At 43.7% G+C, this 25,861-nt stretch overlaps 1 protein-coding gene across 3 annotated transcripts in view; it reads left to right on the top strand.

The window, feature by feature from the left end:
• Positions 1 to 25,861, top strand: part of LOC117506832 (voltage-dependent calcium channel subunit alpha-2/delta-2-like) — a 151,069-nt gene that overhangs the window by 72,325 nt on the left and 52,883 nt on the right. For all 3 annotated transcript variants that reach the window (XM_034166462.1, XM_034166461.1, XM_034166463.1), the window contains exons 3-10: positions 2,400 to 2,516; positions 4,743 to 4,802; positions 13,942 to 13,986; positions 14,890 to 15,025; positions 15,144 to 15,275; positions 15,375 to 15,432; positions 15,535 to 15,585; positions 19,122 to 19,221. In XM_034166462.1, coding sequence (XP_034022353.1) covers positions 2,400 to 2,516; positions 4,743 to 4,802; positions 13,942 to 13,986; positions 14,890 to 15,025; positions 15,144 to 15,275; positions 15,375 to 15,432; positions 15,535 to 15,585; positions 19,122 to 19,221 — 699 coding nt within the window. The remainder of the gene's footprint in view (positions 1 to 2,399; positions 2,517 to 4,742; positions 4,803 to 13,941; positions 13,987 to 14,889; positions 15,026 to 15,143; positions 15,276 to 15,374; positions 15,433 to 15,534; positions 15,586 to 19,121; positions 19,222 to 25,861) is intronic.

Below are 25,861 nucleotides of genomic sequence, written 5' to 3'. Positions count from 1 at the left end.
AATGTGAAACGGTCAAATATTTTGTCACAGTTATCCTGATATTATACGGTTTGTAATCTCACATGATTAACCAATCAGATTTGCGTAAAAAACGTAATTGGATTAGAATTAAAGATATAAATGTTTTCTGTTTTCTGTAGATTATCTATGCAACAATATAAAAAAATGTTTAAAGATAATGAGCTGTCTAAAATCTAGTGCGCGCAATGAAATCTTTCCCTGTATTTTCCAACAGTGGTAATAGTGCAGTAGTTACGGCCAGTGTTTGGCACTGACAGCAGCATGCACCATGGTCTGCTTCCACATTTTCTGATGACCCATAAAACCCATTGGTGTAAAAAACAAATCACAAGGAATATTCTGTGAAGACATAGAAGGCCACACTTCCACAGAGTTCATCAGAGGTTTACTATGATGCATTTTCAAGTGTGACCTAATTTAACTTCAAGCCCTTTGGGGATAAATATTAATAACATGACCTGGTAACTCTGGTTTGTTGAATATGCAGAAGGTTCAAGAGACCTGGTCTGACTCTTAAAAGGCATTTTGACCATGTCATAGAGTACATCATTTGTATCTTTTGTGTGACTTTGACGATAGCAATAATTAGGTGATATTCTTCAAAAATGTGTTTGTAAAAGTCTTAGTACTAGTAGCCATTACTTACTAATGACATTAATGGACGCAATGTTTAAGCAAAATAGCTCTCATTTATTTCCTTAAAACTTAACATTAAAGTAAAAACAAGAGAAAAACATTAATTACAAGTATAAATATTGCTTAGATCAAATCAAGTTTTCTGTGTTGTGCAGGGATCTTATCTGATTTAAGCTTCTCTTGGGTAGCTGAGTCTCAGTGTTTCATTTTCTTCTTTTTTGCTGTGGTTAGTTTGATGGTGGCGAAACATGATTGTTGTTGAGCTGCTTTTCAAAACAACTAGTTACCACTGTATTTTGCACATTGCCATCTTTTGAACAATATCCATCTGTTCAAATACAAACCACCTCCATAATGGGATGATGAACATCTAGCAAATAAGCAATCTGAGGTAGATTGCGAGGCTGGAGGTGTCTGCATGTTGTCTCCATTTTCAGTCTTTTATTTATTTTTTTTTTACCTCAGTCATGCTCATCCTACGGCCACATAGAAGCGACAGAGGCAAAGTGGCGACTTACCATTAATTTTCAATCAGAGTGGGCATTTTGCAGCCGCAAAAGACAACAGTCGCTCTGCTGCCAGTTAGGTAGGGTCGAAATAGACCAGAAGTCTATTTTCTGCAAATACTGAGTGACGCAACACGGCCACTGCCAATCTGAGTGAGCAGGTAGTGTTACATCAGCATCAGCTGGCTGCTCATTTAAACAAAATAAACCAGGATGGCAGAAAATGCTCCGAAACAGATTATTTCTGAATAAAGCTAGTATGTTTCTCATATATTTTGTAAAAGTTAGCAAGAAATAAGCATTTCTGAATCTAAAAAATGCTGTTTTTGTAACCAGATAACACCTCTGAAGTGATGTATACAAGACATCTTTTGGAGATGTTAGACTGCACACACCAGGAACTCCCATCAAGCAACAAAGCCAACTGTTTATCACTGTGCTTTGTAACTATGTGGTGGAGAAGTGGTTAAGGCTCTTGGTTTCAGTGCAGAAGGTTCCCAATTCAAACCCCACCCCTGCCGGTTTCTTCACGTAATGAGGAGTAGCATCAGGAAGGGTATCTGGTGTAAAACCTGTGCCAATTCAACATGCAAGTCCACACTGGATCAGCTGGGGCGACCCTGAGGGGGGAAAATCAAGGGAGCAGCTGAAGGGACTAAGCTGTTATGCTGCAAGAGATGATGTGATTGTGAATCTCTCCTCTGCTACAGTGTTGCCAGATACAACTGATGGTTTCCTGCCGAAAGACTCTTCAAAAGCCACTTTCACCTGCAAAATAAAATTCTAAATTGTCCAATCTAGTATTGCTCTGCCAATCTATGGATCAAAGGTGCATTGAATATGTGTACTTCTAATGCATGCCCAAAATAATTTAAAAACTTGATAATGTCAGACAGATCTGTTAAATTGTCAGAAACCTCTCAGTGGAGTTGTACATGATCCAAATGCATTTGTGCCATGCACTTTAGGCCGTGTGAAATTGATCATCCAGATAGGGCTCTTATCTTTTCTATGGATTTATTTGAGATGTTGAGCCTTAAAATTTGTTCTTTGATGCTAGGTCTGTTTTTTAGTGAGAGGAAAAAAACCCATCTGACACACATGATAAAAGATTAATGCCTCTTGGCATCTGTTTTAGTCTAATTTCACAAACTGCCAATACAGTATGACGTGGTCAGCAGGGATGTTGTTGTTATTGCTTTAAGTTTTTAACATTTGACATTTGAAATTTTACAGATATACAATGAAGAGAGACGGCGATTTAGCCTGGTGAAGAATCAGCCTCGGAAGATTGTGGAGAAGGTGGCATCAGATATAGAAAAACTTCTGGCTAAGAAGCACAAAGCACTTGATGTAAGCCTCTGTCTCAAAAAAAAAAAAAAAAAAAAAAAACTATTTTATTTGTATCTTTTAAATGAATATTATATCTACCGTATGAGTGTCGTGATTTTGGCCTGATCAGGGCGCTGAGCCCATTTTTCCCCCTTTCTGTTGTTTTCTTTCTGCCCCAGCTTTGATTTATTAGTTGTTTATTTTCATCATGGTTGATTCTCTTGTGTTTTTCGTTGTCACTTTTCTTTGTTGCCTTTTATGTTAGCCATTGTCGAGTTCTATGCAGCCAGTTTGTGGTTTCATTGTTTATCATTTAGCTTTTATATGTTTATTTCGATCTTCTCATTTCTGTTTTACTTTTATATCGGGTTTTGCTTTATTAGTCAGTTCCTCTTTAGTTTTGCTTTAGTAGTGATTTCCTATTTTTCTGGTCAGTTCTCATGCAGTTCTTTTGTTCTCATGTTCATGCCTGATTCTGGTTCTTGTCATAGTTATATTATATTCTGTGTTAACTCTGTTCATTATTCCACCATTCTTCAGTTTCTGTTTTGCCCTGTTCAGTTTCCTCACATCCATCTGATTATGTTCACTCCATGGAGTAGACAGTTCTCAAAAACTGAGTGACTGTGCAAGAAGGAGAAGAGTGAGGAAAGCCACCAAGATACCCAGACAACCCAGAAGAAGGGATAGGCTTATGTGGCTGTGATTGGAGAAACTCTGCACAGTGCAAGCTTTGCATATTCCGTCACCAGTTATACAGCTTCATGATTAAGTGGTATAATGGAGGATTTTTTTTAAAAAGAAGACCTGAAAGTTTAGCTACAAATTGCCAGAAGGTACATCTGAGGTGCAAGCCTGGATTTGATCTCTTTTGTTGAAAGAATATCTTTCTCTGCTCGACTCCACTATGAAGCTAAGAGTGGTGATGCAAAATCTGCACTGTGTACAATTTCTCAAATTACACCCAAATGAGCTTATAACGTCTTCTGGGTTGTCTGTCTTTGACTTGGTCTCAAAGTAGAATTCCATCAGTTTCCCCTTTTGCTCAGTTGTAAGCAGCATCCTCATTGGATCAGTGTCAAACTACACCAGAAGAAATTCCTCACATATATGTTGATGTCTGAAAAGAGAAACAGAATTCAGATTAGCCACTGCAAATTAGAGTAAAATGATTTTGTGGCACTTTTTTGGGGGGGGGGGGGGGGGGGGGGGGGGGGCACCCTGTGCATTGGTGCATTCATCTTTCCCTCAATCCTGACTAGTCTCCCAGTTCCTGCCACTGAAAAACATCCCCACAGCACGTTGCTGCCACCACCATGCTTCACTATGGGATAGTGCCTGGTTTCTGCCAATCATGACACCTGGCATTCACTCCAAAGGTTCAATCTTTGTCTCATCAGACCAGAGAATTTTGTTTCTCATGGCCTGAGAGTCCTTCATGTGCCTTTTGGCAAACTCCAGGTGTGCTGACATGTGCCTTTTGCTAAAGAGTGAGTGGCTTCCATCTGGCCACTCTACCATACAGGTCTGATTGGTGAATTGCTGCAGAGATGGTTATCCTTCTGGAAGGTTCTTCTCTCTCCACAGAGGAAAGCTGGAGCCCTGACAGGTCACCTCCCTGACTAAGGCCCTCCTCCCTGGATCGCTCAGTTTAGACGGGCAGCCAACTCCAGGAAGAATCCTGGTGGATTCGTATTTCTTCCAAAGATGGAGGCCACTGTGCTCATTGAGACTTTCAAAGCAGCAGAAGTGTTTCTGTACCCTTCCCCAGATTTGTGCCTTGAGACAATTCTGTCTCGGAGGTCTACAGACAATTCCTTTGACTTCATGCTTGGCTTGTTCTCTGACATGCACTGTCAACTGTGGGACCTTTATATGTTGAAAGTTCAGAGATGAGTTTTTTGGAAATTACTGGAGATTTGGATGTGAAGTTCAAAAATATTTATACTGGTTATTGTTGCACCCATTTCACTATTGAACCATTACTTCCAATATATAGAACATGCTAACCATGCCACTAATGGTTCAAGATATGATGTTTAACATTGTTCAACTGAAATATGGAGTACTTACTTAATTACTTTATTTAATAGAGACAGATAGCTAATGTTTATTAGCAGCACCAAGCATCAAAAGATCTCTGTTCAAAGTTCTGCTCTAGGTCCTGTTTTGCATTGTACTACTGGGTCATCGTTCTTTTCAATGAAAGAAATTTCTCTTGTTCTGACATTAGTATTTCTATTTTAGCGGTTAGCCAGAGAGGCAGAACGACTCCAGCGAGAACATTCATGGCAGGATGGAATCAAGGTAAAGCAAAAAGATCCATTTAAAATATTTAACTTTACAGTTTTATTGATCAACCAGTAACACTGAATAAAAGCCTGTGAAGTGTGTGAGAGTCTTAATTGTGTGTATTGCTTTGTTATTGTGATGTTAAATTGTTGAGTAGTTGTGTTTGCAGCAATGCTTTGACTTGTGTTCAACATATACGAGGTCTGTTAGAAAAGTATCGGACCTTTTTATTTTTTGCAATAACCTTATGGATTTGAATCATGTGCGCTTGCATCAGCCAAGCTTGAACCTTCGTGCGCATGTGTGAGTTTTTTCACGCCTGTCGGTTGCGTCATTCGCCTGTGAGCAGGCTTTGAGTGAGCACTGGTCCTCCCCCCTCGTCGGATTTTCATTGTGAGGAAAATGTCTGAATGGCTGGAGCAGCGCTGCATCAAATTTTTCCAGAAACTATGAGAGACAGCCAGGTGGACAACATTCGGAAAATTCAGATGGCTTTCAGGGACGATTTAAGCAACATAACTGCTTAACTGATTCATAGTGTTAACATTGATTCACTGACTGGTTACAGTCAGTATTGATTCGGGGGTCAGTGTAACAATGTTGTCATATCTTTTACTTTAAAATCGATTTACCATTCGTATTGTTAATTGTTATAGTCCTATATAATATGCTGTGAATTTTCTTCAAACCATTGCAACAAGTTAAAGAAAATTTATTAATATACTTCGTCACCAGTGTTGCCAAAGTAACTTTGAAAAGTTACTCTATTAGTTACTTTATACATTTATATTTTACAGTTACTTTATATAGCTACTTCATTAGCAGCTGCGGACAACTTGTCGGCAGCTGCTGAATGTAACTAATAAAGTAACTTGTAATCTAACTCATAGTTACTTTGCTGATTACTCAATCTTGCTGATTACTCAATGAGCCCATCAATCCCTCTCGTGGCAGGTGTCGGCCAAATTCCAGGTGACACACACGAACAACTAACCGCTCGTTTGGCACTTAGAAAATGTGTGGCCATTCGTACTGTTATCACGAAAACAGTCTGCAGACAATCATTGTCGATCTGGCAGTGAAATTTGTCTAAGTGCCCCATGACTGTGAAGTTGCACATGTGGCGTGCTAGAGTGTTGACTCCCCCTCCAACACATGTGTATGTGTGGTTCACTGCCCCTCGCCCGCAGGCAAGGCATCTCTCATGTGATCACAGCTGCTCCCTGTCCTGTGGGGCAGCACAGGGGGCAGCTGTTGAGACATCTCCGGTCCTGGACATCACGCTGCAGCACACGTCCCGTGTTTTGACGGACACATGCATGTGTGTATTTGTGTGAAATTACATAAAAATGGACCGTCAGTCCGTTTGGACACGCAGCAGGCGATCTGAATGATACGTCTGACAGGACACGCGTGTCAGGCCATGAGGGCTGTGAGTGGTGCACTGCAGGACCAGGACAATCCAACATTATGACAAATATGCCACTTATAGTCATGTATCAGCAGAAATACGCTGTACCAAATGGCGTTTGGTCAGTTATCACAGCGCTTTTTTTCTTTTTTTAGAAAATATATTCATCTGCTTGTTGATTTTAGCCATTTCACGGATCCTGTTACAAGACAGTGATTGTAGCGCAGTGGTAAAGTTTCTGTCTGGTAATCAGAGTGTCAGAGTGGCATTTTTTTTTTATTTAACTGCAGTGTTCTGTATTGTATCCCCTTTTATGTATTATTTATATAAACCCAGTGATATTCACTAATTATACAGCTGGTTTTTATTTTATTTTCCTCCACATCAACGGCGTGATGTGGTGCACCTCGTCCCATGGAACACAGTGCGAGCTGCTGCAGCTGCAGCTGCTCACACTGTGTTCCTGCTCCAAGGACACCGTCGCATGCATGAACTGTCGCACTGGGATTGTGCACGCCTGCCCATCTGCGCGATGTTTAGTGGTTTGTTCATATGAGCTGTTTCACCGTGAGTCACCCTGAGTTATACATCTTCGCACTATGTGTGAAGGGGCCCTAAGAGTAGCCAAGTTAGATTACTAGTTACCTTATTAGTTACTAGGCATGGGCAGATGAGATTTGGACGGTATGATAACTGTGGGCAAAAATACCGCGGTTTCACGCTATTATGTATAGCTTTGAAATGTGCTTTAACAACATTCTGGCTGTTTGCATATGAAGCGCGCGTGATTCAGGCGCACTCATTGATGCGATGTCTACCGCTGCGAGCACTATACCACTGATAACTTTAGAGAAAATACCAAAATGATTGTGTCTCTTTTAGATATGTAGCATCTGTCCCGTGGGAAACATGACTTACTTGCTTAGGGAGAAACGTGGCTGGAATAAGGTCTGGAACTCCGAATGCTCAATACTTGGCACAGCTTCACCAACAAAGTGCTTGGAATAGATGTATTTGACCTTCTTGACATGTCTGTGGGAGAAATTTGGTCGACCACAAGCACGACTCGAGTCCACTGCTTGTACTTCCGAGTGGTTTCAAAGATGGGATAAAGTTTGCTCCTTCCATGTAATCCTTTGCAGGTATCTTGAATTGTTCCGAGTCCGACACAGGCCATAGCTACGGTGCTTTGTTTCCACCGTTTTTGGTTTGAAGGGCTATTCCGTGGAAAATAAAATGAAAAAGCTGACTTGGTCCTTTTACACGGAGGGAAAAGTTCAGTGCAGGCTTGACCTCCTTCAGCCATGATGCAGAGCTAGCTAACGTTAGCTGCCTGTTTGTAAACAGAGACAGAGGTGCGCGCCAGGGGGAAGGGTGGCAGCGGCTGCCTCTGCTCTGCCTGTCAAGGATTCTCATAACCCACTCATACTATAGGGACAGTATAACAGAAAATTTTAGTGGTTTTGATACCGTGGCTTTTTCATACTGCGGTATACCGTGAAACCGATTATCGGCCCATGTCTAGTTTAATTACATTACTTATTAGTTGCAAGTTGTCGGCAGCTTCTAATAAAGTAATTGCATAAAGCTGCTAATGAAGTAAATGTATAAAGCAACTAAAAAATAAAGTAACATTTCAAAGACAGCCGGTCTGCTCTGTGTAACCCTAATCCCATTAGATCGCAGAAGCTAAGCAGTGCAGGATGTGGTTAGTACTTGTATGGGGGACCTCTTTGGAACACCAGCGGCTGTGTGGGTTTCTCAGGGTAAAACCGGAGATGCGTCAGGAATGGCATCTGGTGTAAAACCTGTGCCAAATACTGATGTGGCTCTGGCTGCATCTGCTGTGGCAACCCCGAACAACCAAAAACGAGAGCAGCCGAATGGACAACAACAACAACAAAGTTACTTTTCAAAATTGCTTTGGCAACACTGTTCATTACATGCTGGAAGCTTAACATCAGCAAATTAAACACAGCTGAAAATGTCTCTGAGCAGCTGAATGCGTCTCAGGTACTGTGGCTCTGGGACGACCTGAGAGAGAAAAGCAGTCAGCTGAGCAGACGTTGGGCTCCATCAAACAGATGACTGAGTGCACTCAAGCATTCACTCCTGTTCAGCACTTCACACACACTGCCAACACACATTTTTTCCACTTGGCCTACTCCATTAACCCAACAAAGACATGATTAATGTCATCTTCTCACATGATACTGATTCTTTTGTTTGGCAGCAAAATTTTAAGTACTACAACAGGTTTTTTCATGTTGGTTCTATAGCTTTTAAACTAACTCCAAAACATTGTTCAAAATCAGCCTAAATTGTTAGGTTTACGCACATTAAACAAGGTTGTTTTTTAATAAACTGAATTATGAAACAGTGAACATAACAGTGGTCAACATGATTTTTCTTGCATGAAGTTTTTCAACGGATTTTGGGTTATTTGGGGGCGCTGAATCTGGTGTTAGTTTTTGCCAATCACATCATGTTTTTGAGATATGAAAACATAAATCTCATATCAAGCATTGAAGCAAAAGCTGCATTCCCGCACAGCTCTTCAGCGCCATAAAAGATATTACTTCAATTCAACTTCAATTTATTTATTTTATATGGCACCATCACAACAAAGCTGCCTCAAGGCGCTTCACACAAGCAAGGTCTAACTGTAAACATATTACAGATTTTGTTCACATTTTGGTTTAAAAACTATGCTTTTGCAGCTGCCTTTGAGAATGATTAGTGGTGTCAAACCTGTGAGTGAATGAGCAATTTTTGTATAATCCATCAATAAGGAACATGCAGATTTTAAAAAAAAAAGTGATGTGATAGAAGAAATCTGATCTCAGATTCGGATTCAGCACCCCAAAATTACCCTAAATCAGTTCTCAAAGTCCATGCAAGAAATATATATATATATTCTTTACTAGTGATAATTAAACTGAAACTAGCATGTTGCCCGTGGGGATTCATGGGCTCTAGATTGGGTAGTGTAGTGTTTATAAAATAGGTAGCTGACATTTTCCAAGGGTGGTAATAAATTAAGCAAAGCTTGTATAATGACTTTGAACGGCGTGTGAGTTCAGAATGTTTTTAGAACTTTTGACGTCAACAATTTTTAGAAGAGGAACTCAACCCTTTTATTTCCTGTTCATTATGTAAATTTTTAATGTTAATTTACTGTCTTAATGTATCTATAACTTGTTTAGGTTCTTGTTATCATATACACACACTGTTATTATTATTATCATTATCAGTATTATTATTATATTTTATTTTTATTTCTATTTTGTCAGACTTTCCATTTTTGCAGCATTCATAGTTGACCCAAAATATATAAGCTTACCAAACAGCAGATGTCAGCTGTCCTCAGTCGCACGCACACAGAGCTTCTTGTTTCTTCTGCATTCTGCTGCAAGCAGGAGTTTTAATTTTTACAGACACACAGAGGCGGTGGCGGAAGACATCAAAAGCAGTACTCTTGTCACTCATGGTAACGACGACATGACACTTAACTAAACTGATTACACCAATTGAACTACAAAAACAATGAATCAATAACACTAACATTGTTAAACAAACAGAATAAATCAGTAACACTAACAACACTGTTAAACTAATATGAACCACAGTAACAACATTTAAAACCCCAAACTCCCAATTAATTAACTCCCAGTTAATTAATTAACTAATTTCTCCAAAATTATTAGTCCTATCAACTTTCCATTTTCACAGCATTCATCCTTGACTCAAAATACATAAACATACCAAACGGCAAATGTCAGCTCTCCCCGGTTTGTGCATGACCAAAGCCATACGCACACACACACACAGAGGCCACTTGGCTGTTATAATATACGTACATCTCTGCATTTGATTTGCATTTTTGCATTTACGCAATATCTCTAAAATCAGAAAGGTCTTGTCTCAGAGTGATGCTGAAAAACTAATTCATGCATTTATTTCCTCTAGGCTGGACTATTGTAATTCATTATTATCAGGTTGTCCTAAAAGTTCCCTAAAAAGCCTTCAGTTAATTCAAAATGCTGCAGCTAGAGTACTGACGGGGACTAGAAGGAGAGAGCATATCTCACCCATATTGGCCTCTCTTCATTGGCTTCCTGTTAATTCTAGAATAGAATTTAAAATTCTTCTTCTTACTTATAAGGTTTTGAATAATCAGGTCCCATCTTATCTTAGGGACCTCGTAGTACCATATTACCCCAATAGAGCGCTTCGCTCTCAGACTGCAGGCTTACTTGTAGTCCTAGGGTTTGTAAGAGTAGAATGGGAGGCAGAGCCTTCAGCTTTCAGGCTCCTCTCCTGTGGAACCAGCTCCCAATTCAGATCAGGGAGACAGACACCCTCTCTACTTTTAAGATTAGGCTTAAAACTTTCCTTTTTGCTAAAGCTTATAGTTAGGGCTGGATCAGGTGACCCTGAACCATCCCTTAGTTATGCTGCTATAGACGTAGACTGCTGGGGGGTTCCCATGATGCACTGTTTCTTTTTCTTTTTGCTCTGTATGCACCACTCTGCATTTAATCATTAGTGATCGATCTCTGCTCCCCTCCACAGCATGTCTTTTTCCTGGTTCTCTCCCTCAGCCCCAACCAGTCCCAGCAGAAGACTGCCCCTCCCTGAGCCTGGTTCTGCTGGAGGTTTCTTCCTGTTAAAAGGGAGTTTTTCCTTCCCACTGTAGCCAAGTGCTTGCTCACAGGGGGTCGTTTTGACCGTTGGGGTTTTACATAATTATTGTATGGCCTTGCCTTACAATATAAAGCGCCTTGGGGCAACTGTTTGTTGTGATTTGGCGCTATATAAAAAAAATTGATTGATTGATTGATTGATTGTTTGGAAACATCTAAAACAGCATTCAGGATAAATGCACTGTAAGGACCAAAGTCAGCTGAGGACAGACGGTCTGTGATGACTCCTGCACATGCAAATGAACATTCTGAGCATTCTGTGGTTTGGCTAAAACTTGATGTTACACTATATGGTGATTATTTGCTAATTAAAACAGGCCAAAAATAAGAACGTCAGCTTGTTACGCTGATTCAAACAGTAAGTTGGCTGTCGACAGAAATTAGGAATAACAGATGGTGAATCTGTATCCCGGCTTGTCTACGGATTCATAATGTGACAGTAATGAAAAGCACACCCATAACATTTGGCGCTTACAGCTTTTCACAGGGCACAATTTACTGCTTTTCTCCATTTCATACAATCAGAAATTAAACATACGGTGTGTGTGTGTGCGTGTGCGTGTGTCTGTGTGTGTGCGTGTGTGTGTGTGTTTGAAAAAGAGTTTTACTTCTGTGTATTCCAGCTATGCAGTTTTGTGGAGTTTATTTTGACAAATGTTTGACTTTGTTATTGACATATTACATACTGATTTAGTTTGTTTTATACATACATATATATATATATATATATATATACAAGGTCTGTTAGAAAAGTATCCGACCTTATTATTTTTTTCAAAAACCATATGGATTTGAATCACGTGTGATTGCGTCAGCCAAGCTTGAACCCTCGTGCGCATGCGTGAGTTTTTTCACGCCTGTCGGTTGCTTCATTCGCCTGTGAGCAGGATTTGAGTGAGGTGTGGTCCACCCCTCTCGTCTATTTTTTATTGCGAATAAATGTCTGAACGATTTGGAGCTTTGCTGCATCAATTTTTTTCCAGAAACTGTAAGAGACCTCCAGGTGGACACTGTTCGAAAAATTAATATGGCTTTCAGGGACGATTTTATGGGGATTAAACAGATTACGGGGTGTTACTGCCCCTTTTAAGGACGGCCCACAACTGCTGAGAGCGCGGCGAACTCCCAGCCCCAATGGACAGGCTGACACCCCGCACAAACAACCAGATCATTTCCAACGTGAAAGCTTTGTTGATCCGGGACCTCGTCTGACTTTCACAAAAAGGCACAAGATGTGGACATCAGCACTTTTTCCGGCACATTCCACCGTTACAGGAGTTTTTTTTTTCATGGAAAAAGAAGCCGAGGGATGCGCCACGGAGCCGTTCATTACGCGGGACAAAACCACCTTGTTGTTGTTCTCACAGGACGGCTTAAAAGTGGATTTCAGACAGATTCCGGTTGCTTTCCAGTCGTGTGAATATCCGATTGTGATTATGCATGAGCTGAACATGCCAGAACATGTCCTGTGAGGCTTCATCACGGCGTTTCTTTTCGCCATGCAGCTCCGCCGCGACGCGCAGAATTCCTCCGCCTTTGTTCCTCTTTCCATGACAAAAACTCCTGTAACAGTGAAATGTGCCGTTCATTTCTAAACTGGACACTGTCTTGATCTGGTATGTCCTCTGACTAGCACAGGAATTGTGAAAAGACGTGGACATCAGCACTTTTTCCGGCACATTCCACCGTTACAGGAGTTTTTTTTCATGGAAAAAGAAGCCGAGGGACGTGCCACCATGCCGCTCTTGACGCGGCACAAAACCACCTCTGTGTTGGTCTCTCAGGACGGCTTTCAGACGGATTCCGGTTGCTTTTCTGTCGTGTGAATATCCGAGAAATTGAGCTTGAGCTGGACAAGCCCCAACATGTCCTATGAGGCTTCATCACGGCGTTTCTTTGCGCCGAGCGGCTGCACCACGACGCGCCGAACTCCTCCGCACGTCTGTCTTAATGTGCCGGAAAAAGTGCTGATGTCCACGTCTTTTCACAATTCCTGTGCTAGTCAGAGGACATACCGGATCAAGACAGCGTCCAGTTTAGAAATGAACGGCACATTTCATTGTTACAGGAGTTTTTGTCACGGAAAGAGGAACAAAGGCGGAGGAATTCCACACCTCGCGGCGGAGCTGCATGGCGAAAAGAAACGCTGTGATGAAGCCTCACAGGACATGTTCTGGCATGTTCAGCTCATGCACAATCACAATCGGATATTCACACGACTGGAAAGCAACCGGAATCCGTCTGAAATCCACCTTTAAGCCGTCCTGTGAGACCAACACCGAGGTGGTTTTGTCTCGCGTAATGAACGGCTCCGTGGCGCGTCCCTCTGCTTCTTTTTCCATAAAAAAAACTCCTGTAATGGTGGAATGTGCCGGAAAAAGTGCTGATGTCCACATCTTCTGCCTTTTTGTGAAAGTCAGATGAGGTCCCGGATCAACAAAGCTTTCACATTGGAAATTATCTGGTTGTTTGTGCGGGGTGTCAGCCTGTCCATCGGGGCTGGGAGCGCGCCGCGCTCTCAGCAGTTGTGGGCCGTCCTTAAAAGGGGCAGTAACACCACGTAATCTGTTTAATCCCCATAAAAAAGCCATATTAATTTTTCGAACAGTGTCCACCTGGAGGTCTCTTACAGTTTCTGGAAAAAAATTGACGCAGCAAAGATCCAAATCGTTCAGACATTTATTCGCAATAAAAAATAGAGGAGAGGGGTAGACCACACCTCACTCAAAGCCTGCTCACAGGCGAATGACGCAACCGACAGGCATGAAAAAACTCACGCATGCGCACGAGGGTTCAAGCTTGGCTGACGCAATCACACGTGATTCAAATCCATATGGTTTTTGAAAAAAATAATAAGGTCGGATACTTTTCTAACAGACCTTTTGTATATATATATATATATATATATATATATATTTAAAATAATGAAATTAAATAATCTATGTTAACTATAATTAATAATCAGAAACATATTGCTATAGTGCCTAATCCTTAAAATAAACAATAAGTAAACATATTTGAGTTTTCTTTTTTCTAGGAGATGGACATGGCATATTATGATTCGAAGGCTGAGTTGGATTATGTGAGTATGTGACAAAGAAACAGATTCTTCTTTCTCTAATACCTAATATAGCTATTTCACACAAAGGCCGAATATTTGATGTGTTGTTTACTTTGTGAGCAAGTTCCTCTGTTGGGGTAATAATGGTAAAACATTTGCCAACTGATATAAGTCAGAAATATGACTTTTATTCCCTTCAGTGATGACACAAAGGAGTGCACAGAGCAATGCAAATGTTATTGGATGTTTCCACCATGTTATGGTTGTCACGCTGAGTGGAACTGCTCTCATCTGTTAGCCTTTGTCTACAAATGAGGTCTGGCCAGTTGCTGTACGACTGGATTGGTATGGTCTGGCAACAGAATGTGGTTGTGCAGCAAAAACCTGGTCAAAGGATGAGCACAGTGTATATCTGGTATTTAGAGAATATGACACTCAGATGCACCTGACATAAGCAGATTCGCAACACATATAAGCCCTGCTTCTATACACAATGAAATAAAATTGAAATCAATCATGAAATAAAAGCAGACATTTATGAAAAACACAAAACATCAGATTATTGCTTCAATGCTTCGCCTCAGGGAGCTTTGGTGGCCGTTTTCTGCTTGTGCACTTTGACGTGTTGCTGCTGATCTCTTAACTTTCCAGAAAACCTCTAACTTGGCAGCACTTTTAAGAAGCAGATTAAAAGGATAATTTTGAGTCAGGCTTGAGTCACAGGTCAGATTTTCTCTCCACAATAGTTCATCAAAGTCCATGAACCTTTTATTGGGTTTACCTTCTGCAAGAATACAGAAAACAGGTGGGGATGATCAAATAACCTCTGCCCCCTGTTGCGTGGCAGCAGCGATTATAAGTAAATAGAACAGCTTGCATTAGAAGGACTGTCTTTGATGTGCATGTTTTCTCGTGTTCTTCCAGTATGCCATGGATGGCGATGGAGAGGTGGAAAATCCTTCTCACATCAAACTGGAGTTTGTTTATGATCCAAATTTCAAAAACAATGTCAACTACTCATACACCGCTGTGCAGATTCCCACTGATATTTACAAAGGAGGCAAGTGGAGTTCTTATACTTTTCTCTTTTTCACATCAGCCGTCGGTGATGTCATATTAATCCTGTCACTGCTAAGGAGAGTATCTGAGAAGTCTTTTTTTTTTTAAATCTCCATCAGCTCCTGTCATTTTGAATGAGCTAAACTGGACTCAGGCACTGGAGAAGGTATTTATTGAGAACAGTCGAGAGGATCCATCACTGCTGTGGCAAGCATTCGGCAGCGCGACAGGAGTTACGCGCTATTACCCAGGTTGGTTCAGCAACTTCTTCATCTGATAACAGATGAAAAACATGAATATGTTTCTGTAAACAGAGATGTAATTAGCTGTACTGTTGTTCATCTGTGCAGCTACTCCTTGGAAAGCGCCTGATAAAATCGATTTGTATGATGTTCGTAGGAGGCCATGGTACAGTGCGCTCTGAATTAATTAATTATTCTTTTAAACACTGATCTATCATGTTATTATGGAGAGTTGACATGATACACACACTGCTGTTGTGAGTTACAGGTACATCCAAGGAGCCTCATCTCCCAAAGACATGGTCATTCTCGTTGATGTGTAAGTAACTAATATTTCAATAATAGAAAACAGGTAACAGTTCACCAACATGAATCAGAAATCTGTTTAAAAGTAAATGATATCATTATGTTGATTCATGAGCCCCTGGATTGATCTAAGTACACTATGAATTGGTCGATGGTCTGATTTTAATGTCATGAATTGGCTGAGTGAAGCTGTTATACTGCGACCTCCGCGTCTTCAAACTCTTGTAATTCTTCAAAGGTCAGTGCGAGACTCGTCGGTTTAGAAGGGGAAAGTACATTTAAGCACTTGTTAAATGCCCATTTTTACTCCTGCGCTGCTGCACGTCAATGTTGTTCAAACATCAAAAAACAGTTCAATTTCACCACGGGGAAATTTGTGCTATTCTCAGACAGACACACTAAAAATAGCTGGCTTTTTCTTCTGGGGTATGACTACACTGCACTTTCTATTACTCTACACAGGAAATTTTGCTGAGTAAAATTTACTCTGCTGGGATAGCATTTCGTCACAGTCGAAATACAGTTAAATATACTCCACCACAGGGCTAAATCAACTCAACATAGTGTAAAATCAACTCTTACTGGAGTTAAACCACTTGCATTGACTAGACGGTGTCACTGACTGAACGCTCCCTCCTAAAACTCGGTCCGCCCTGCCTTCACTGCGCATGAGTCATCAGCCATGGTTCACCGATTATCACCTCGTTTCTGCTTCAAACTGCACTCCAGTCATCATCTATCTCAGCGACAGATATCTGAAGCTTTTTTACAACAATTATTTCCACATAAATTCAGCATGATTTCATCATAAAAGGTGGAGGAAGCAATCACAGTGCCACAACTACACGGGCTGTTAACTGCGTTCACTGACCATCCGTCATTTCAAAGAGTCACAGATTAATGCCTCGTTCCTCCTTAAAATGGCCTTGTTTCTGCTTAAAACTTTCTTTAGAATGATTTAAGAGGTTTTACCTTGTCATCTGATGGTTAATAATTCCATTAATCCATTTGATCGCTTTGGGTGAAGACAGTCCATCCACAGAGCATCTGAGCTCTGAAATGATGCATGCGCAGTGGAGACAGGACGGGGGGCGTTCGGTCAGCGACACCGGTAGAGCTAATTTCACTCTACAATAGAGTGTTTTTTACTCTATTTAGACTGGGATCAAATGTTATCCCAGCAGAGTAAATTTTACTCAGCAAAATGTATTGTGTATGTGCTGCTGCCCCCAGTGGTGAACTAAAGGGGAGCAGAGTCAGCACCATCATGCTGCAGCACAGGAGTAAAAACCTGAATAAGATCCCCTGGTCTTGCCACTTTTGGCTTATTCTAATTTATCCATCCATCCATCCATCCATCCATCCATCCATCCATCCATCCATCCATTTCTAAACTCACTTATTTCACGTATAGTGCAGCAGATAACTGGAAAAATACTTCAAATGGTGATGCAAGCACCAAATTTGGTATAAGTACTCCATTACTCTTAAAAACGCAGAGTATCCACTTGAATTTTCAATAGGCAGCCAGGTAGGCGTCAATTGAAGAATTACACAGGGGTCAAAATTTAAAAATGTTCTAATCATATTGAAAAATATACCACATCATCATAATGATAATGATCATAAAACTTTTTAAAAAGGTATATGACCATCTAGCAGGGGTGGTGGCCAAGTGGTTAATGTGCTTGGTTTCAGTTCAGAAGGTTCCGGGTTCAAATCCCACCCCTGCCACATTTCTCCATGTAATGTGGAGTTGCGTCAGGAAGGGCATCCGGCGTAAAACCTGTGCCAGTTCAACATGCAGATCCACCTTGGATTTGCTGTGGCGACCCCAAGTGCAAACAAGGGAGCAGCCAAAGGGACTTACTATAGTTTGGACCATCTATTACTGAATTCTATGGAGTTATGGGGTAGAAGTAGCAAAAATGGTATCAAAGGTCACTTTCAGTTTGTACAGGGGTGAAACATTAAAGTTACTCCAGTTTTGGTAGAGAGTGATGCAAATTATTGGTTGAGCTAATAGAATTAATAAATGGAATAGTCTTGACTGTGTTCAATGTTTGTTGTCCACAAGTAAAGGTCAAACAATGTTGACATCCATTGGATTCAATGGCATATAACATGTTACCCTGTAATATGATAACTAAGCATGACAGATGGTGCAAAATATTCCTTTTTAATACTCTGTTTGCTCAGCCAATAATGAAATGATTATTTTATATAAAGTGGCGTCAAGCGGAACAAAGCAGGATGCATTGGCACAACGAATTGCACAGCAGTGCGGGGATCAAATTTTCTGCAGGTGTTAAGGCGCCTTTACCCATGTGAAGCACCTTGGGGTAACCTTGTGATTTGGAGCGATATAAATAAATTGAATTGAATTGAATGATTGGATTGCATTGTATCACACTGAATTGTTCCTTAATAAAAAGTATCATTCCTGAAGTATATCTCAGCCCATGTATTTAGATAGGTATCAGACAGGAGAGATGCACACCCTAAAAACAAGGAAATGTTTAGCTGGGGTTTTTTAGCCCTTTATTATCCAAAAGAAATGACTTTTAAAAACTAGCAATTTGAAATATTAATTGAAGTCCATCTGTGTTCTTGAAATCCATCTATGCAGTGTTTCTCTGTTCTTTCAACACTTTTTTTCTGCACTTTCAGTGAACAGAACGTACTGAGTGTTGTTTCTCTGAAATGAGCAGCTTCAGCTCGACACTTCTGCTCTCTTTTTTCCAGCTATAATATTCCGTTCACATTATGAAGAGGAACTGGTGCTCTCAGCACTGATTCTGCAGTAAATCAGATTTAAACCAGATTGACACAGTTCAGATCACTCATCATGTGTAAGCAGAACAGAGATTCTCAAAATCAAAAATTTATTGCAACTACATCTGTTTTAAATATTGGTATTATGTAGTCATTTGATACTTCATTTATTTTATAACAAGCAAATGCATGATGTAACACCAGGCATAATCCATGATGTCACAATCCACCCCACAAGCAGGTTCATTTGATGTTAAATGTAAAATAAGTAAATAATAAATTAAAAAAAATTCCATCCTTGCGCATTACATCCCTATACGTTGAAACATAGGTGTACGTCTGTGATGCTTTATGTCCCTGTTACGTTTATCTTGTCATCTGAACAATTTTGCAGACTCATTATTGAAACCACACAGCTCCATGTCCTCAGGGTCAAATGTCAAAACAGTCATTTTATTTAATTGGCGCATATACAAATGTAGCATCTGAGTAATTAAGGCCAACATCTGCTCTGGAATTCTTACTGAGATCTGAGTGATGTGTGAATTTTGTTGTTTTTAGCTGTTACCATGCAACGCTCTTCTCTGCAGCTCAGTTTCCTGTCTTGCAACATCACAACAGTTTGATTAGTTTGACAATGTGTAAACACATTTTCTCACCACATCCACATGAATCATTAGTGAGGGGATGGTCTGATTTTTTTTTTATCTCGCTTTAGAAATGATATCTGCTGTATGTGTGTGAGTGTGCTGAGTTTTTGGTGTCACCTCTCAGGAGTGGCAGTGTCAGTGGACTCACCCTGAAACTGATCAAGGCGTCTGTGATGGAAATGCTGGACACTCTGTCTGATGATGACTATGTCAATGTGGCCAGGGTTAGTATCTGATGCATTTATAGATGGATGATATTTACATAGTTCAGGTCTAGGTTTTTCATCTTTCTCTTGTTTTCCTTTGATGTGCATGCATTCTTAAATGTACTACTGACTGTACATATCCTGTATCACATACCTAAACAAGCAACATGCGCTTGTGCATGTACAGACCATGCACTCACTGTAGCCTTTTAATATGAAATTCAAAAACAGTGCGATGCTTGTTCATTTTCTTGTGTTTTAATATGTTTCAACACCAGAGGGAGCAAATCAATTGGAATGATTCAAAGTGTTATTTATTTATTTTTAATCAGTTGGTTACACATTGAGGCATTTAGCACAGCTCCTTTGTTTTGATATGGATTGCAGAACAATATTCAAGACACATTTTGAAACATTCCAAAGCAAGGTTTTCCAGTTAGCCATCTTTAACTTGCGGTACCAACGACAAAGGTTTGGCACCATTCCCAGCTACACACTCTATCAATGTTGTTTCATTTCAGTTTTACTTTCTCATTCTGTTCTATATTTGGTCTTGCATTTACTAACACAACATAGTGCGCATCACGTTTCTCGCCGCAGTTGCTCGCTTGTCAGCTAGGCGGAGCAATGATTGCACAACATGCCCAGATTAACTACGTTTGAGTTCAGGCACAGCTGTTCTTGTTTTTTGGTCATTTATCCAGCAACCACTTACCGTTCTTAACTTGTTAACTGACAATATTGCGAAGGTGGAGCCTCCACAAACTGTCCAGCAGTTGGCAGACATCTATAGGATATTACATGTGCAAAATAAAGTTGGTCTTTTCATTGATCTAGTACATTAAAGTTCCCCTGGTACATTAGGGCTGACCTCATTATGGACCTGATTTACTTGAGGTTTGCATGAGCAAAAATGTGCACAAATACCATAGCAATTGAAAAAGAAAAAAAACCCTATGGCATGCTGATTTAGTAACATGCACGCTCTTTCTGTACACAGAGCCCTCGAGTCTCACTCATTCGGAGTGAGACTCACGTTTTAAAGCGGTCCTGTCAGGTCTCAAGCTTTCGGCGTGAGACTCAACATGTTGCCACACTCTCATACTAATGCATGACATTCTTCAACATTTCACCACTATGACCTGCAAGGCAAGATTTAGTGGAAAATAACTCCTTGAGCGTATCTCAACTAGAGAGCTCTGTTTACATAACAGCATGTATTATCCGTTTAACATGTTTGCCTTCATGCATAAGCAATTTATGATGTGTCCACTATACACTGAGTGCACAATAATGTTGGTGGTGCACATGCAAATATGTGAGGTTTGCATGTGCAACATGATTTATCAAGGCTAAAAACAATTTCAGTGGCTGAAATTTCATCTGTATTTTAGCATGTTTGAAAGGTACGTACGAGGTCTGTTAGAAAAGTATCCGACCTTATTATTTATTTAAAAAACCATATGGATTTGAATCACGTGTGATTACATCAGCCAAGCTTGAACCCTTGTGGGCATGCGAGAGTTTTTTCACGCCTGTCGGTGATGTCATTCGCCTGTGATCACGCCTTGTGGAAGGAGTGGTCCAGCCCCCTCGCCGGATTTTCATTGTCTGAGAAGTTTCTGAGAGACTGGCGCTGTGCTTGATCAAAATTTTTTCAAAAACTGTGAGGCACATCCTGTTGTGTGGGCCGCCAGAAGAGGAGGTACTGCTGGCCCACCACCAGAGGGCGCCCTGCCTGAAGTGCGGGCTTCAGGCACGAGAGGGCGCTGCCGTCATGGACACAGCCGGGGGTGACAGCTGTCGCTCATTACCTCTTGACAGCTGTCACCCATCTACTCAACATCATCTCACTCCATAAAGACCAGACGTCATCTCCACCTCGTTGCCGAGATATCATACTTCATAGGAGGTAATACTCTCAGCCTTTTTGTGAGATTTGTAACTCTGTTATTGTGAGAATTTGCAGGAGAACCGGTCGTTTGTGAGGAGGCTGTGCAAGACGGTGCTCCTTTTCAGCTGAGACCGCTGCAACATATTGAATGAGAGGTGGAGGTGGCATTCCCACCGTTGTTGTTACTGGGTGTACACACACCCACACTTGACTGTCTTTGTTCTTCGCCAGCAGTACCAGATCCGACAGTCGGGGACGGTGATCACCTGGGAATTCGGGACTTGGCGGCTCCAGTATTCACCAGGTTCTGGGGCGGCGGAAATCGTGTGGTTCCGGCTCTTCTCAGGACAGACGTCTTCTATCCTCGAGCCTGCCCACACGTCACCTCTGTGTATTGACTGTTATGATATTCTGTGATTGTCTGTATGTTCGTTGTGCACATTCACAACATTAAATTGTTACTTTTTGGCTCATCTATTGACCGTTCATTTGCGCCCCCTGTTGTGGGTCCGTGTCACTACACTTTCCCAACAGGATATCTCGGCCAGCGTCATGGACTCCGAGGGGCGTCACCCGGCTGTTGAACGACCAATGGGAGAGCAGGGAGCGCAGGCGTCTGCAGGAGACGTGATTGGTGAGCTGCAGCACATTCTCACCGCCTTTACGGCTCGGTTGGATCAAATGACTGAGCAAAACATCCTCCTGAACCGCAGGGTGGAGGCTCTCTCCGCACAGATGGCGGCGAGCGCTCAGGGCGCTGCTGCGGCTCGTCCTCCTGCCGACCCTGTGCAGGATATAAACGTTCCAGTGGTGGTTCAACAACCCCTCCCACCATCCCCTGAAGCATACATAAGCCCTCCTGAGCCGTACGGAGGTTGTGTGGAGACGTGCGCGGACTTTCTTATGCAGTGTTCGCTCGTCTTCGCACAACGTCCCGTCATGTACGCGTCAGATGCTAGTAAAATAGCTTATGTGATTGTTCTGCTTCGGGGTAAAGCACGCGCCTGGGCTACGGCGCTCTGGGAACAGAACTCACGGTTGTTATCAGCATACACTGGGTTTGTGGGGGAGTTCAGAACAGTGTTTGATCACCCTAACAGAGGAGAGACCGCTTCAACTGTGCTGCTGTCAATGAGACAGGGACGCGAGAGCGCAGCCGCTTATGCAGTCAACTTCCGCATCACGGCTGCGAGGTCCGGCTGGAATAACATTTTCTCTCCGCGCCGCCTTCGTAAACGGACTGTCGTTGGTTCTGAAGGAGCAGCTGGTAGCTAAGGAGGAACCGCGGGATTTAGATGGGCTTATCGATCTCGTTATACGGTTAGACAATCGGTTGGAGGAACGCCGTCGGGAGCGAGGCGAAGGACGTGACCGGATACGCGCCGCCCCTCTCCCTTCCGGGTTCGATAAGGCGCCGCCCTCCCCACGCTCCACAGCCGCAGCGCTTTGTGGGGCAACAGCTCCCCCTGCTGACGTTGTTAGGGAAACGCACAGGGCCAAAATGGGGAGGCTGATCCGTGGAGAGTGTTTTCTCTGCAGCTCAACTGAGCACACACAGAGAAACTGCCCCAAACGGCCAAAACGACAACAACCGCCCTTAGAGACTGGGCTAAGGAGGGGTCAAACCATTCAAGTGAGACACACACAAATTGCCACACGACTCCCAGTCACAATCCTGAGCGGGGATTTAACCCTTCAAGCCCGAGCACTGGTGGACACTGGGTCAGAAGGGAATCTGCTAGACAGCAGATGGGCAAGGGAGGTAGGGCTCCCTCTGGTGGCGCTTCCTTCGCCATTGCAGGTGCGGGCACTAGATGGCACCCTCCTCCCTTTACTCACACACAAGACACAATCAGTAACTCTGGTAGTGTCTGGAAACCATCGGGAGGAGATTGAGTTTTTTGTGACTCCTTCTACCTCCCGCGTGATTTTGGGCATTCCATGGATGTTGAAGCACAATCCCCGGATTGATTGGCCGTCTGGGGTGGTGGTTCAGTGGAGCGAAACCTGCCATCGGGGGTGTTTAGGATCCTCGGTTCCTCCCGGTTCATAGGCTAAGGAGGAGGTCAAAGTCCCTCCCAATCTGACAGCAGTGCCGGTTGAGTGCCACGATCTTGCTGACGTCTTCAGCAAGGATCTGGCACTCACCCTTCCCCCGCACCGTCCGTACGATTGTGCCATTGATTTGGTTCCAGGCGCTGAGTTCCCGTCCAGCAGGCTGTACAACCTCTCACGACCTGAGCGCGAATCAATGGAGACCTACATCCGGGACTCATTAGCTGCCGGGCTGATCCGGAACTCCACCTCCCCGATGGGGGCAGGTTTCTTTTTTGTGGGCAAGAAAGATGGCGGACTTCGTCCATGTATTGATTACAGGGGGCTGAATGAGATTACGGTTCGCAACCGATACCCGTTGCCATTGTTAGATTCCGTGTTCACCCCCCTGCATGGAGCCAAAATCTTTACTAAGCTGGATCTTAGGAATGCGTATCACCTGGTTCGGATCTGGAAGGGAGACGAATGGAAGATGGCATTTAACACCCCGTTAGGTCACTTTGAGTACCTGGTCATGCCGTTCGGCCTCACCAATGCCCCCGCGACGTTCCAAGCCTTGGTTAACGACGTCTTGCGGGACTTCCTGCACCGATTCTTCTTCGTATATCTGGACGATATTCTCATCTTTTCTCTGGATCCTGAGACCCATGTCCAGCATGTATGTCAGGTCCTGCAGCGGTTGTTAGAGAACCAACTGTTTGTGAAGGGCAAGAAGTGCGAGTTTCACCGCGCGTCTTTGTCCTTCCTGGGGTTTATAATCTCCTCCAACTCCGTCGCCCCTGATCCGGCCAAGGTTGCGGCGGTGAGAGATTGGCCCCAACCAACAAGCCGTAGGAAGCTGCAACAGTTCCTCGGCTTTGCTAATTTCTATAGGAGGTTCATTAAGGGCTACAGTCAGGTAGTTAGCCCCCTGACAGCCCTGACCTCTCCAAAAGTCCCCTTCACCTGGTCGGATCGGTGTGAAGCCGCGTTCAAGGAGTTGAAACGACGGTCCTCTACTGCGCCAGTTTTGGTGCAGCCCGACCCTAGCCGCCAGTTCATGGTTGAAGTGGACGCCTCTGACTCAGGGATAGGAGCCGTGCTGTCCCAGAGCGGACAGACCGATAAGGTTCTTCACCCGTGTGCCTACTTTTCCTGCAGGTTGACCCCGGCTGAACGGAACTATGACGTCGGCAATCGAGAACTCCTTGCGGTGAAAGAGGCTCTTGAGGAGTGGAGACACCTGTTGGAGGGAGCGTCTGTGCCATTCACGGTTTTCACTGACCATCGGAACCTGGAGTATATCAGGACCGCCAAGCGGCTGAACCCCAGGCAAGCCCGCTGGTCACTGTTCTTCGGGCGTTTCGACTTCCGGATCACCTATCGCCCCGGGACCAAGAACCAGAGATCGGAAGCCTTGTCCCGGGTACACGAAGACGAAGTCAAAACAGAGCTGTCGGATCCACCGGAGCCCATCATTCCGGAGTCCACAATCGTGGCCACCCTCACCTGGGACGTGGAGAAGACCGTCCGGGAGGCCCTGGCACGGAGCCCGGACCCTGGAACCGGTCCGAAGAACCGTCAGTACGTCCCACCAGAGGCCAGAGCTGCAGTCTTGGACTTCTGTCACGGTTCCAAGCTCTCCTGTCATCCAGGGGTGCGAAGGACCGTGGCAGTTGTCCGGCAGCGCTTCTGGTGGGCGTCTATGGAGGCCGACGTCCGGGAATATATCCAGGCCTGCACCACCTGTGCCAGGGGCAAGGCAGTACATAAGAAGGCCCAAGGACTCCTCCAGCCGCTGCCGGTGCCTCATCGCCCCTGGTCCCACATCGGCCTGGATTTCGTCACGGGCCTCCCGCAGTCCCAGGGCAACACCACCATCTTCACGATAGTGGACCGATTCTCCAAGGCGGCCCACTTCGTGGCCCTCCCGAAGCTCCCAACAGCCCAGGAGACAGCAGACCTCCTGGTCCACCACGTCGTCCGTCTGCATGGGATACCCTCCGACATCGTCTCTGATCGTGGTCCCCAGTTCTCCTCACACGTCTGGAGGAGCTTCTGCAGGGAACTGGGGGCCACCGTGAGCCTTTCGTCCGGGTACCATCCACAGACGAACGGACAGGCAGAGCGGGCCAACCAGGACTTGGAACAGACCCTCCGCTGCGTCACATCCGCGCACCCGACGGCCTGGAGTATCCATCTGGCCTGGATCGAGTATGCGCATAACAGCCAGGTGTCTTCTGCCACCGGCCTCTCCCCATTTGAGGTGTGTTTGGGGTATCAGCCCCCGTTGTTTCCCGTGGTGGAGGGAGAGGTCGGTGTGCCCTCGGTCCAGGCCCCCCTGCGGAAGTGCCGTCAGGTGTGGCGCTCCGCCCGTTCTGCCTTGTTGAAGGCCCGGACGAGGGCGAAGACCCATGCAGACCGCCGGCGATCCCCGGCCCCTGCTTACCAGCCCGGGCAGGAGGTGTGGCTTTCCACGAAGGACATCCCCCTCCAGGTGGACTCCCCAAAACTTCAGGACAGGTACATTGGCCCCTTCAGGATCCTCAAAGTCCTCAGTCCTGAAGCTCCAACTCCCGGCTTCACTGCGGATCCATCCGGTTTTCCACGTGTCCCACATCAAACCTCACCACACCTCACCCTTCTGTGCTCCCGGACCGGCGCCGCCTCCTGCTCGGATCATCGACGGGGAGCCGGCTTGGACGGTGCGCCAGCTCCTGGACGTCCGTC

This window comes from Thalassophryne amazonica, chromosome 3 (genome assembly GCF_902500255.1).
Source record: "Thalassophryne amazonica chromosome 3, fThaAma1.1, whole genome shotgun sequence".
In the NCBI taxonomy this organism is placed as follows: Eukaryota; Metazoa; Chordata; class Actinopteri; order Batrachoidiformes; family Batrachoididae; genus Thalassophryne; species Thalassophryne amazonica.
This window is presented reverse-complemented; position numbering and strand designations above follow the sequence as displayed.